The sequence below is a fragment of the Glandiceps talaboti genome, chromosome 17 (assembly GCF_964340395.1).
Source record: "Glandiceps talaboti chromosome 17, keGlaTala1.1, whole genome shotgun sequence".
NCBI lineage: Eukaryota > Metazoa > Hemichordata > Enteropneusta > Spengelidae > Glandiceps > Glandiceps talaboti.
The window spans coordinates 10,006,995-10,022,006 of NC_135565.1; the positions used below are offsets into that span (position 1 = coordinate 10,006,995).

The 15,012-nt window shown below is 38.2% G+C and overlaps 1 protein-coding gene across 1 annotated transcript; it reads left to right on the forward strand.

The window, feature by feature from the left end:
• Positions 1–3,805: 3,805 nt before the first annotated feature.
• Positions 3,806–6,381, forward strand: LOC144447916 (uncharacterized). The gene is made up of 3 exons (XM_078138012.1): positions 3,806–3,946; positions 4,791–5,006; positions 6,139–6,381. Exons 2-3 carry the CDS (start codon positions 4,801–4,803, stop codon positions 6,329–6,331), a joined length of 399 nt encoding a protein of 132 aa, XP_077994138.1. The 5' UTR covers positions 3,806–3,946; positions 4,791–4,800; the 3' UTR covers positions 6,332–6,381.
• Positions 6,382–15,012: the final 8,631 nt, after the last annotated feature.

Below are 15,012 nucleotides of genomic sequence, written 5' to 3' on the forward strand. Positions count from 1 at the left end.
TACACTCTATGTCTCAGTCATTAGTTCACTTGTCACGATACCAGCTTCGACCATTATAGTGAAGCTATTCCAGAAATCAAGGCGGTCTAACCGTGTATCCTCCCCTAGCGGCAACGACAGTATCAATGGAGAGAGCAGTAACCAAGCAACAATAAATCACAACCGATCATGTGCGTGGCTTTATGGAATTCTAGGTTGGTTGATGGTGTTTGTGTCTGCCTTTGTGTCACTGTTTTTTGTTGTACTGTATAGTCTACAGTGGGAAGCAGACGTCTCCAAGAAATGGTTGATGTCTCTCATCACATCTAGTACCTTATCTGCTGTTTTCATAGACCCAGCAAAGGTATGTATTTCCAATGGGGGAGAGAGAGAGAGAGAGAGAGAGAGAGAGAGAGAGAGAGAGAGAGAGAGAGAGAGAGAGAGAGAGAGAGAGAGAGAGAGAGAGAGAGAGAGAGAGAGAGAGAGAGATTGATTCGTTCATGTTACAAAATTTATGCTATTATGTTGGCATTTACTAGAAAGAGATTGTCTGTGTTAAATGTTTATTTGTTGGTAAATATATTAAGTAATAAGTAATACATCATTTTTCACTTTACAGGCAATGCTAATTGCAACCATTACAGCAATGCTATTTTCGCTACTGAAAAGACCTTCCCTATCAGTCGACGATGATGATGATGATTTACGGCAATTTAAGGGGACGTCAGATATTGTCTAAGAGTCTAACAAAATCGTTTCAATTCCTCTTGCCAGAGAATAAGAGTACATCATGATAAAATTATGTGTATCGCGCCCTCAACGGCTTGCAGATATGAGCTTCGTTTCCTCTTGGAGAGGGGGTTACGAAGTACAGGGCTCAATTAAGAATAGTCACATTTTTTAAATGAAGATGAGACTATAAGCATCAATTATTATGCCCATCTCTCTTTAAAAGATAACAAAACTATTTTATGAAAAGGTACATTACATTATTTTATTTAATGTATGTATATATTCAAGTTGGAAATTAATATTATAAGTAAATCATATGTAATTCTTTTTATATCACCGCGTGTGTGTTGTTCTCGTTTTTTTCTCATCGTGGCAGAGAATGTCATTGCGACATATGATTCGGGGACTTTCAGGGCCACTTTTAGTCCGGCGCATCATCATATACAGTTGTTGCGTTCACATGGCAATGTCATGTATGGTTATCTCGTATCAAACCAGGGAGAGTGCATAGCAAAAAATTGTTAGTGATCAAAAGTGTACAAATATTTCACTGTTATGGTCTTCAACTGCTTATCATTATTCATGTATAATATAAATGAATGCTACTGCCTTGTTTGGTAACGTTGTATGTGAAATTGTAGATATCATGATCATGTCAGTTTAGTGTCTCCAAATTTCTGACATTTCCAGGCATTTTTCATATCAGACAGTATCACAACTATGAACTTGATTCGGTCCAACATATCTTTATGTAATAATAAAAAGAAGCGTGGATAGACACACACACACACACACACACACACACACACACACACACACACACACATATATATATATATATATATATATATATATATATATATATATATATATATATATATATATATATATATATATATATATATATATATATATATATATAGAATAAAGAATGTTCAAACAGATTTCTGGAAAAACAGCCAACACGAAATTGCTGAGTAGCCTCCATTCACTGTATATTCATTCACTTTATGTATCACATGTTTTCTCTTTACAGTTGCTTTTATTGTCTTTGATTAGCTTGGATAGTCTGTCCCTCTTAATGTCAAGAACTTGCTCTGTCGTCTTATTTTACCAAATCTGGTTTTCTGCATAGTTTCTTGAGAAACTTGCAATATCTTCATTATTTTGTTCTTAGATGTTGTATAACAAGTTTAATAAGTTTGATATCTGCACTCAAGGTTGATAATAGGGAACTTGCAAACCCGCCATGTTGAATGTTGCATCATAGGAAATGTGGTAATAAATAGTGTTGTTAAATTGTTTATAATCACGAATGATCGATTCATATTTAGCTTGACCATTGTGGGAGGTTTATTTCATCAGTAGCTCCAGATAAGTTATTACGAACACCACAGATAATCCCATAGTCCTTTGCGTCTGAGCATGCTCAGTCTGAATTGTAAGTTCCCTATTATCAACAGTCCTGATTTTTCTTGTAAGTGGAGTAAACCAAATTGAATATAAGGCAGATTGGATTGATCTTGAACTGGATTTAGAAACCACCAATTGTATTTGTATTTCAATCATTATAATATATATATATTTAATAATATATCATTTTACATGTTTTTAAATTATATTAGACTCATTTGTAAAGATGTTAGAAATAGTTGTGTTAAATAATATGAACTATTTGGAATTCATGTATTACTATGAAGAGATTTAAATAAATCATACTCCACGACTGTAACAAATATTCTATGCGTTTGTGAAGACCTTTACTTCCCTTTGAACCAGATTTCAAGACACCCCCCCCCCCCTCCCCTCCCCCCCAAAAAGTTAATCAGGACTTAAAATCAAAAGGCCAACTCCCACTAGAAAAACACAAAACCTAGTACAGAATGTTTAAGACGTACAAAACAAAAGAAAGATAATACACAAAGTGAGCCAAGGAACTATTAATTAGGGCCTTCACAGGAAAATATTTGTAAAAATATGACGTGGTGCTACGTCTCGAACGCTGAGGGCGCCTTCAGTAATAACAACAGGGGAAGACCGGATATCAAGTCTGCGACCCTCCCTGATGCTGGTTGTCTACAAAGTGACTCTTCCTCGATTTCTTTCTCTAAAACATGACCCTCCCCTTTTATCAATTATTTTCACTATTTAAATCACAATTTTTTTTCACAAATTAAATCGCAAAATAATGTAAATGTACATAATACAATGAGCCAACAAAGTAACAGGTAACTCTCCCCAATTACATTTATCCTAAAATAAGGCCCATCCCGTGAACTGATTGTCAAATGCGACCCCCCCCCCCCCAACCAGCCTGTAATTATTTAAAGCTCCCTAACGTACTGACCTTTGTCTGATCATGACGCTATATCTGCAACATACAGTATGTGCGCATTGAAAGTATAGAGTGGAGTGGTTTGCTCGTATCGTCTCCTACAGGCCTAACAGATATACCAATGGCATCTCACCCCATACGTATGTAGTTGTATTTTGAAGGCCACATCCATTTCAACACACTTTATATACTAACTCATCAGCATGAAAACCTTGTCACCGAACTGTTTAATTAGCATACCCAATGAGAACATTACATTTTGATCAGCTATCAGTTCCTGGAGACAAAAATGTAGGCGTTGTTGAGTCTGGTGTAGACTGTCGACAGTGGCTGGCGCCTTTTTTTGCTAAATTTTATGATCCGGCGCAATACTACTATAATCGCATACTGATATCGGCTCTCGATATCAGTATGCGATTATAGTATTGCGCCGGATCGTAGCGCGTCGACGACTTAAGTTTGAATAAAACGTCTCAAAAAAGGCGCGAGCAACTGTTGACAGTCAAAGTCTGATGCAGTCTGCAGTGTAGTGTAATAGTCTCGTTTTCCCCTTCCATGACCATATTTCTGCGTGTACTTTTTTTACTTTTCTTTAATGAAGTGAGAGAAATTTGGTAAATTATCTTTCAGATTTACAATAGTTAATAAATGTTGACAAGGGTTTGGGTGTGATTCTGGGTTCGTTTCCTGAGTGTCCGCTGGGGTTGTTTGTTGAATATATAGCGCCCTCATTTAACCTCAATTGACCTTTGAACTTACTCCAACGATACGACTACGAGTGTGTCCTTTGAACAACTATACGCAATTTCTCCCGACACGTACACGTACGTAATCAGGTGTCAGGCTTGTCTATCCGTCTCTGGTTGTCCAATTGCGAGGCCTGGTATTAACTAAGTGAAGGTAAGTTCAGCAATTCACTCTTAAATTCTAAATCGGATGTTACAGTAGTGTCATACACCGGGATCATAAGAATAACAGTCAGGGGGAGGGGAGGAGGGGGGGGGGGGTATACAGTAGGGCAAACAAGTATTGGTTGAGGTATATATTCGTATGCTCAAAGCTAGCTCTGGATGTGTACGCTACGAGGTTCGACACGTCTTCTCTTTACTTGCACCAGTAAAAGTATATTTCCCGAGATAGCTCAAAGGCATTTGCAGCTTTGTTGCGGCATCCTGACATACATATACAGTGGTGCCAAGGGTATTATCAACTATAAACGTGTGAAGAGTTGTAACATAATCACCACGCCAAAACGTACATGCGGTCTGCGTGCAGAACGTCCTGGGTAGTATTTTATCGGCTAAAACGTCACAAGTTATGATTCATCCCACTTTCACTTTGTCCCTTTGAATATCAACTCGTCCCAATTTCAACTTGTTCCCTAACGAAAACCTGACTCCTGAAGATCGAAGTCCACTATAGTGTTAGACTAGTGACGTATCGAGGTGCGCATGTCTGTGGTAACGTCCCGGACATGCATGATAAAGTATACACTCAGATAAAAAAAAAAGGGGGGGGGGGGTTGATAAGCTCACATTTCGAATAACCCCTTTTCGATCTAAACACAACGTTTTTGCTCAGTTTTGATTACATGGAAATACTCTGATCGCTATTTTAGAAATATGTACGTTCGCAGTTCTGCTTGCTATAGATGGACCCTATCTAAGCTTACCGCAGCCTAAATTAGAATTAATCAACTTGTATTGTTTGTCTTTTTTTGTCTTTTAAAAAAAATGAATTTCAGGTCCACCAAAATGCCATTACTTTCAGTGTTACTTGGTGCAGCTACAGGTCAAGTCGTAGGAGGACTGTGGTACTCACCACTGTTGTTTAAGAAATCATGGATGAAAAGTGTTCAGCAAATGAGTGAAGATAACGTTTCAACAAGTCACCGTACAGGAATACCCGTTGCTATGGTTTCAAATATAACATTGGCTTGCACTGTTGACCATGCACTACCGTAAGTGTCCTATCAGCATTTTTTTTAAAAATCACTACTAAGATAGCCTGAACAATATTCAAGACTTATTGCCTGGACTTGAGGGCGCTGTAGATGTTTGTTACCTCGAGGACTGTTATATAGGCAACTATTTCCCTTGGGTTTCAGCCTCATGCAATACATGTAGTTGCTGTTCATCCTATACATCAACTACTGTCATCATAGCCATGCAAAACGTGTCTTATAACTGTGATATTAGGCCTTAAAAAATTGTGCGGTTCTGATTACGCTCAATTTTAGAATAGGTGGGGTAGGTAACTTTTTTTTTATTTGTTTGCATATTATTTGCATGCAGTAACGTTTTCGGTATTGTACTACAGTGAAAATACCACTAGTATGCGCGCTCACCAGTGCAGGTAATCTCTGGTACATATTGTAATAATACATATACTCAGGTATATATTCTTTCCATAGTCAAAGCAAATCAGTGGGTACTGTAATACTGCAGTGCTACTCTAATAGTGCCCTAGGGAAATTAGAAAATTAGTAGTGACTGTTATATGTAAATGTATATAACGGAATGTATTACCTGCCCAATGAATAGTGGTCATGGCCGTAGTATTGATGACGCCTGATCCGAAGTGATAACAACTGCCAAGGCAAAATCACTTTGTACGTTCATCATCACTTCGTACATTTGTCATGTCATAGCACTTATATTATAATGTCATATGCCCCAGTTGTAACCAATGTCAGCATTTGTAGCTTACATGTAGGTGTAATACACATTTGTAACTTATAAGCCACATAGGATGATCATGAGTGGAGCTGGGAGTGGGATGAATACTGATATGCGCTTCGAGCTAATTTGATGCACCTCTGACAAACACCAATTTCTTGTGATTTCAAAATTTTATATTCCCATATTTCTTTCTTCGTAACAAAACATACAAACATTTTTATCATTTTGGCTCAACAAAACATCCTAAAAATTCTACTTTATGAGAGACTAGACTAGTGTGTATATTAATTAAATGTTATTGTTTTGGGAAAGATGGGCGCAAAAAGAAGGCTCAAATTAGGTTCACCAGAACATAACATTCAAATGTGAGGGCGTCTTTTGACATGTTTCATTCTACTTTTCCATTAACAGAGTAATGGATCTTGGAGACACTGGGCGAACACTTGCAATGGTAGCAGGAGGATTTTCCTTAATGAGTATGGCATTTGAAGCACCATTCTATCCATTTGAAGGACGACCACTCCGATTGTTTTTCATCAACATGGGATATAATGCAACTCGCATTACTCTGATAACAGCAGTCTTGCTGTACTTCAAAAAGTGACCTGTTGGTACAGTACTAGGAATTAATTAGCATATGAATCATTACGTCTACTAAATATTCTCAGACATGATGATAAATACGAATTATTTTTTCTTAAACTACTTTCAAATTTTCAAACATTGCTTACTTATTCAGTGTGTAATAATGCTTTCTAATAAAATCATAATTCTATTTATATCCACTGCTTTTTTATTTATTTAATCCTTACAGATGTAAGATTATCCATGATAGAAAAATACCTATGATGATGCAGTGGTAAAAGTAGCATGTCATGGGAATCGTAGAAAGAACGGGGTGGGGGTGATAGAGGTACATAAAGCATGTAACATGACAGAAGAGTACAGATACAAAGTGATAGACATGTATGTATGTATGTATGTATGTATGTATGTATGTATACATGTATGTATGTGTATGTATGTATGTATGTATGTATGTATGTATACATGTATGTATGTATGTATGTATGTATGTATGTATGTATGTATGTATACATGTATGTATGTGTATGTATGTATGTATGTATGTATGTATGTATGTATGTATGTATGTATGTATGTATGTATACATGTATGTATGTGTATGTATGTGTATGTATGTATGTATGTATGTATACATGTATGTGTGTGTATGTATGTATGTATGTATGTATGTATGTATGTATGTATGTATACATGTATGTGTGTGTATGTATGTATGTATGTATGTGTGTGTGTGTGTATATATATATATATATATATATATATATATATATATATATATATATATATATATATTTATATGTATATATATATTTATATGTATCTTGCTATGTATATCTCTGTATATTCGCTTGGGACGTGTAAGTTTGGAGCTCGATCTGATCTCGACGGAAAATCGGAAGTAAACTTACCGGCTGCTACAGAAAAATGCAAAGTCATCAATAATCTACAGGATTTTCAGATAGAATAAAATATATTTTGATAAAATAAAAGTACCTCTACGTATCAAACTCATGTCACCCAAGGATGCAGGTAAAGTAATGTGTGCATTTACGTTTTGAAAGTACATAATTATTACGATAAATTGATCGTAGCGTAGCATTGCCAGGAACACTCAAAAGTTGAGAGAGAAAAATAGTTCGGTAGAACAGGGGTGATATGGGTTTTTGATCTGCCCTGTTTGACATCGCACAGGTGAAGATTTGTACGTATTTATGTGATAAGAGATATAATAACATAGACACGTTGATAATGCCTTTATATCCCCAAGTTCAACTAACTTATTTTGACCTCTCTCTCTCTCTCTCTCTCTCTCTCTCTCTCTCTCTCTCTCTCTCTCTCTCTCTCTCTCTCTCTCTCTCTCTCTCTCTCTCTCTCTCTCTCTCTCTCTCTCTCTCTCTCTCTCTCTCTCTCTCTCTCTCTCTCTCTCTCTCTCTCTCTCTCTCTCTCTCTCTCTGTCTCTCTCTCTGTCTCTCTCTCTCTCAGTGGTCAGTTATGTGATCGCTGGAAATTACACAAGCTATCACTATTTTGTTTAAAATTTGGCAAGTATGTGGTAGGGATTGACTAGTTGTTGTCACGTGCACGTTACGTTTTGCTTGATGTTGTGTTTATGTTTTCGTTTCAATTGTCTCTCGCCAAAAACCTGTCATACATTGGACGATTCGTACAAAAACGGGGGTGCGAACATCACAAATAATTGAAAACCGTACTTATGATAGATCTTAGACAAACGGCAGAGGATAGATAAAAACCTGTACAAATTTAGTAAAACTTATGGCACCCATTATATATAGCTATTATTACTCTTGTTTATATAATTACTAAAACAATACCAAACACATATTGCAGAAATAAATGTGGTTTTGTTAATGGATGCAATAAAGATTCTATTTATTCTCTATCGCCCTCTATAAATCATCACATATATCACTTTGTTTTTATTGATTTCCCGTTCTGGCTGTTGCGCGTGGACTACCACGTGAGTAGTTTTGTTAAATTTGAAATGCAAGGGTCAAATATAAGTCAGGTCTATTCAAAAAGTCGCCTCCTCTATCACCGTATGATAGCAATATGCTATTAAAGCTATCGTCGCTTTCATGGACGGTTTATCATAGTTCTACATTAACACCCACCTCATTGGCAGGAAGGAGGGGGTGATATCTTATCGCTATATGGACATGACGAATCGTCTGTAGACAACCCTGGGAAAAAGTTGTGACTACGTCTCGTCTCGTCTCGTCTGGCTGTCTGCAATATGGCCCACTTACTATCTTAAGTCAAGGTAGGCTGGAGACCAGGGCTTGAGATAGTCAGACCACGAAAAGTCTCTTGGCAAGCTACAATATCGTCTTTATAGTTGTACATTTACACAGTAATACAAGCGTCCAAGCACTTGGAAAACATTTATTGGCATTTCCTGTTCAATTAAAAAACAAACGACAATTAGTGGACTAAGGAAATAGAGGCACATAAAGAAACTGAACCGTATTCACCACATCACATTTAATCAGATTTGACCAACACCTACGTCGCCATAACATTGTTAGCCCACTTCTACTTCCAGGGGGAAAATAAAGGCATTTCATAAACATTTGAGTTCTAGAGGGTCATTTCATGATTTTACATCACGCAAATTCCGTGCAACTTATAATTGTGTATTGCCTTCTATGAAAACCTCATGAATATTAATTGTTCAACTGTTGCATATACATATTTCTGCTAACTCCCATGATGCAATGTGGCCCACAGTAAAGACACCCTAAAAGTCACAAGATCAGATCTATGTTTCTCTGAAATCAGGAAAAGACACTTCAGCACTTCAGTTTACAAAAAATGGCATTACTTCCTGGAGTGACATTCCCCTTTCGATAATGCTGTTTGTGAAGTCCAAGTATATTAACTATTATCAACAGGCGATAAAAAAAACATCGATGCGTTTGCTTGAATAGTCTAGTTCCCATGAGATGCCACGGCTACAATTACTACGATCATCTCTACTATCTAACACAGAAATCTGTGCTACCCTGACTGCGATTATGTTATCATGTACATGTCCCCAAATGATTTTAGTTTCAAACTGTAGAGGTGGAGATAGGTTAATGAGCAATGGTCTAAATTAACTAGCCAATTGCAACTGCCCGTCAGTTTGTGATGGAGATTATTACTGACATGCCCAGGGGGGGGGGTGTAGCACATATTTATGTGCTAGATTAGCGACATTTGCTATACGCCGTGAGTGGAGATGATCGTAACGTTATTAATCGTAGCTAGGAACTAGACTATTGCTTGTGAATGAAGTGAGTTTCGAGAAAAGCCTTCACGCAAAGACAGAGTTGGTAAATGTAATGAAAATAATTATATTACTCAATGGATACCCTCTCTCTCTCTCTCTCTCTCTCTCTCTCTCTCTCTCTCTCTCTCTCTCTCTCTCTCTCTCTCTCTCTCTCTCTCTCTCTCTCTCTCTCTCTCTCTCTCTCTCTCTCTCTCTCTCTCTCTCTCTCTCTCTCTCTCTCTCTCTCTCTAATTCTGTCCATTCATCCATCCTGTTCTGACGTACATTAAAATTACATGTACCAGGTATTGATAGTTAACGACCAGATGTAAATAGGTCAGGATTCACTATTCGTCACTTCCGCTAGAGTTCTAACATTTGTTTTAGTTCATTTACGAGTAGTGTCATTCTTTCACCCCAACACACTACTAAACACATACTACTGTAATTGGACAACTCTGACGGATTTTGTGTTGAATGTATGTCATCCTCGTAGCGTAGTTGTGTTGTGCATGGCAGTGGTGTCTGGCTTGTCTGTCAGTTACCGGGTCAGCCGGCCAAAGAACTCGTTTACTATTGTAACGATCGAGTGCTGTACACATGGCAACTACCGTGTTCAACCAACCTACTCTGAACAGTAAACCTCTGACCCCATATTTTAAAGTCATAAATGGTTGAAGTGTCTGAAGTTGAATGACCTAAAACTGGCCATGGGTTACCTCGACATTAGTCTAGTTCTTATACATGACATACTAACATTATAACATGTAATGAAGCGTTGGGGAGTGAATGAGAGAATGTAGAGTTGAACGAATGAATGGATTGATGGATGGATGGATGGACGGGCGGACAGATGGATGGATGGATGGATGGGTGATATAGGTGGATGAATGGGTGTTGGGATTGATGGATGGATGGATAACATAGTAGTCTGGATGCCAACAGTGGTTTAGCCCATAGACCCTGTGGGTGGAGGGTTCTATGTCTAACCACAATAAAACAGTAAATTACACAAAGAAACGAATGGTTAACGAATTGCAGTTTCTGTCACTGTGGTATGCCGTCAACCTGGGTCAGTATATAGGCAATGATGCCAATGTGGTCTCTAACCGAGTGGTAGTCCTGCTTGCATACGTAGTAAGTCGTCCATTGAGGGTGATGTTAGTAATCTAGACTCGTGCACCGTCTGCAAGCAGGAGTAGCCGAGTGGAGGTGTAAATCGTAACGATACTGTACTCTGATTGTACATATAGGAACAAGACGACGGCCGGCCAGTATGACCTCGTCAGAATCGTACTAAAAAAAGACGTCCCTTTTCATATAATATTTTATCAGGTTTTAGTTTTTCTGTTAAAATATCACTAATACATCTACTTTTAATTCGGAGATTGGATATACTACTAAAGTACATTTATTCCACCGTTTAAAATATGCAATCAGTGTATACATGGATGTGGTTTAGGGTTTATGGTCGTCGAAGTACTCTGTACACACTGACTGACTGTTGACTGAATGACATGTCTGCTACCAGTATATGACATGTCACCATTATAGAATGTTCTAAACAAACCCCAAACCAATATGCAAACGTCTACTGTTCATGCTGTAGGAGGGACCCAGACCAGACAAAAAAAGACAAGGGGCCATTCCATATGTCAAACACGTTATTTCGACCATGGAAGTACCACGTGACCACTCCATGGTTCGAGTTCGACATTATGTTTTATGCATACCTGTGCATCCGTATGACAGCCGTGTTTATGGTTTTATTGAATAAATGTCTGACTCGGTGACTGTCTCAAGTGGCTTGATTTTTACAAAACCATTCTCGAGAGCTCTACTAATCCACGGCATAATTATCAAACGGAGACATAATGACGGTTTTCGGGGTTTTTGACACCAAAGTTGTCTGCAGTCCTGAGATTTGACTCGTGCTAATGATGGTTTTACCCCAACTATCAGAGCGTGCAATATTGTCAAGACTAACTGAACTGCAGCGATTTTCCGCCCCGCGTTTATCCCCAGCTAGTTTGCAAACCCCGACAGAAAAAAAGAATAATTTTAACACACAGAATTTTTTTTTAAAAGAAAGGATAAAAACGATTGCACACAAAGACAGAGTTGTAATTCAATGATTTTATTGGCAGCTACGTCAAAACTGGTGATCAACAGCTTGCAATTTGGCCAAGACTCTGGTAGTCTGCAAGTCCTGCGTTACCATGGTTACAATACTTTTGAACGAGTTGGCTTGCAGGTCAACTCTGAAATAGAGGTGGTACATATATCACTGTGACGTAATGGTGACGCAACATAACGTGATGACGTAAGAAGGTGGTCCCATATCATAGTCAGTTTGTCATATTTTTAACAAATATCGTAGTTCGATGATAAAATGTCGTTTAGATTATTGGAAGGTCACAGAGGTCACGATATGCTAGAGAGGTTACGACATGTCACACAGGTCACGGCATGGAATGCATCACAGTACGGTTGTCATTCATGTAACAAGGACAGTATACTAATAGTCTACACTATACATTGACGTGACATGCAAACTGACATCCACATTATAGACACAATGGGCAACGGAAATACCAAACCTGATGTAAACAATCAGAAACAATCAATAAACATTAAATGTTATTTTTGGTCTGCATACCAAATACCTGATTTAGTGTCAATCACCTGTGAAACAAAGGTATACAGCCAGTTTTGACAGATTTCGTAACACTCCTTTAGAGTGGTCGCGTGTTACATGGTTGTTGAAACCTCACCCCACTAAAAAGAAAAAAACTAACAGTTCGTTAGTGGTCTGAGTTAAAACTAACTTATCTTGGCCCCCTGGCCCTGAGCATACCCTTGTCCGATCCTATGTCACCAGTTTTAATGTTCGTCTTCTATAAATTGTAAAATTGTTTGTTTTAAGCGACATTGCAACATTTTCCGAGTGTATGTTTAAGAAATGCATAACGGCAATAAAATATATATTTATTACTATATTATTATACAGCGTGCATGCATCTAAGATAAACCAGCCTCGCCATTCCTCTCCCATCTCCCCTTGCAGAATGTCCCACCGTGTTCTCCTTTTGATATTGAGGTGTTTTCGCAATGTTAGTCGATCATGTGGAGATACTTAGCCAATAATATGATATATGAAAGGAGTATTAAAATAACACGTCTGGTTTCTATGATCGCGAAATATATACGGTGTGTGGACTTTAAGTAATACGCGATCCTAGAAACCTGTCTTATTTTACCACCTTTGATATAGTATCGGTCTGATGTCTCAATTGTATCGATATTTTATTGCATTCTGAAACATATCTCGGCGGAGAAATAAGTGCCTATGGATTTTCCTGGCAATGTTAGACTTTCCTGGCAAAGCTAATTTCCTGAATATATACACGTTAGTCAGGAATCAGCAGACACGATACTCGTCAGTAAATACATGCCTTATCTACCATCTATACACACTAGAATATACTTTGAGAATTCGACATTTTCATGCAAGGCAGTCACACGGCTATTTTTCACATCGCACACTTTGCATGCGTAAGAGGTCTAAGGCTATGATACAATTGAATTAAGTCACATCGATGCACAGAGAGTGCCTTGTATTCCTCAGCTGGGTGTCTGACCTTTGACCTTATACTAATATAACACGATACAATCCAAATAGTTTCTTACATACGTTTTTTGGGGTCGGTTTTGATAAAATCGCATTCCCCATTAACCCCAACTACGTAATTAATCCAGGGTATTATTTAATTTGTTGTGGTATTGGATTGGATAATGATTGTTAAAGTGTTGTTAGGGGCTCGGGGAGAGGGGCTGGGGGCCCGGGGAGAGGGTGCTCACCAAGGTTCTGTTAGTATGAATGTGCACGTACAGGTCGAATATTAAAATATGCCATTGTGAGATTGACAAGGTATTTCCGTTTAAAGAATTTATGATTTTATATGGTACCATGTTCTGTGGTTTGAGGGTATTGGCCTGGAGGCTTTGACATAGATGGCCAGGTGCTAGCATTGTTATTAGGGAACATTCGGTAATTATAAGGGGGGGTCGGGGGAATTAGGAAGTGGGTCCCTTTTCACAAATCGGTCCTCGAGGGAGGGATGTATTTTTGAAAATTGAAGTTAGGGGAGGGCCACATTTTACTTTGACTAATTTGTTTTATCTAACTTTGCATTAATTTGTCATTTTGACATTATTCCACTGCTGCCACTACTTCAAAATCCTACTGCTACCATATCCCACCACTGCCACCATTGTAAATTAATATCATAACATATTAGTGAAATGTGGTCAGTCAACTATAAACTGTGGTGTGAGGAGAGGAGCGGGTCGCACAGTAGTAAAGGATGAACAGCGTGGCAAGATATTGGGGATAATGTAGTGGAGTGGCGATGTTGACCTCGGTCCTGAGGTTGTCAGTTTTTTTACTCATCTACCGTTGGGAGTTCCGGCCTTCAGCTCAGCTAATTAAATCAAAACACAAGAATTGATTTAATACAAACACAAACTCTCTGTGGTGCACGTGGTAATAGTGGGAAACAACAAATGTCTTTTTTAAAAATATCAATGTGAGTGGTGGGATCTTACTACAGAAATATTCCCTTCTCTGGTGGGATTTGAACCCAGGACCTCCTGACTACTTACTAATCTAGAGCTCTATCAATTACGCCACGGGGAGGCTGCGTTAAAAGCATGTTTTCTTTCACTTATTTGAACATGAGATGATCATATTTTAGAGAAAGGAAATTGAGGGAAGGTCACTTTTTAGCACAATAGACTGGGGGAAGGTCACATTTCATGCAACAGACTTGACTACCCCCCCCCCCTGTAATTACTGAAGATTCCCTGCTTGTAGACTGAGTAGATCGGTGTCCGATTTACCTTTCCTTCTCCGTCCTGCGAACAAGAAGGTATGAAACCTGAGCTTGCCAGAAATGCTGGTAACTAAAGAATTAACTCGCCCAGTGATAATATATTAGCAATAAATCGACTATTTACTCATTTAACATCTATTTGACTGTAGTAGTCCCCGCTCGGACGACGAAATCACGAAGTCATTGGTTCATTATATTCTGCGTTATGCTTTGGTTTGTTATACCATTAGATTCATTGCTGTATTTAGTTTACATTTATTTGTTGTGCATTGATTCGGCTTGCATTGTGATTCCACATAATTTTGAGTCAAATATAATGAATAATATTACAGTCAAATATACTACATTCTGTATTCTACGTTTCTGTATTCGACTCGACTCGACTCGACTCGACTCGACTAGACTAGACTTAGCCTGGAATCCATGCGGATTTGATTTTTTTTTACCGAAAGACGAATGTAAAAAATCCAATCCGCTTGGATTCCAGGCTAGACTAGACTACACTGCCCTAGTCCTGCTTGCATACGGAGT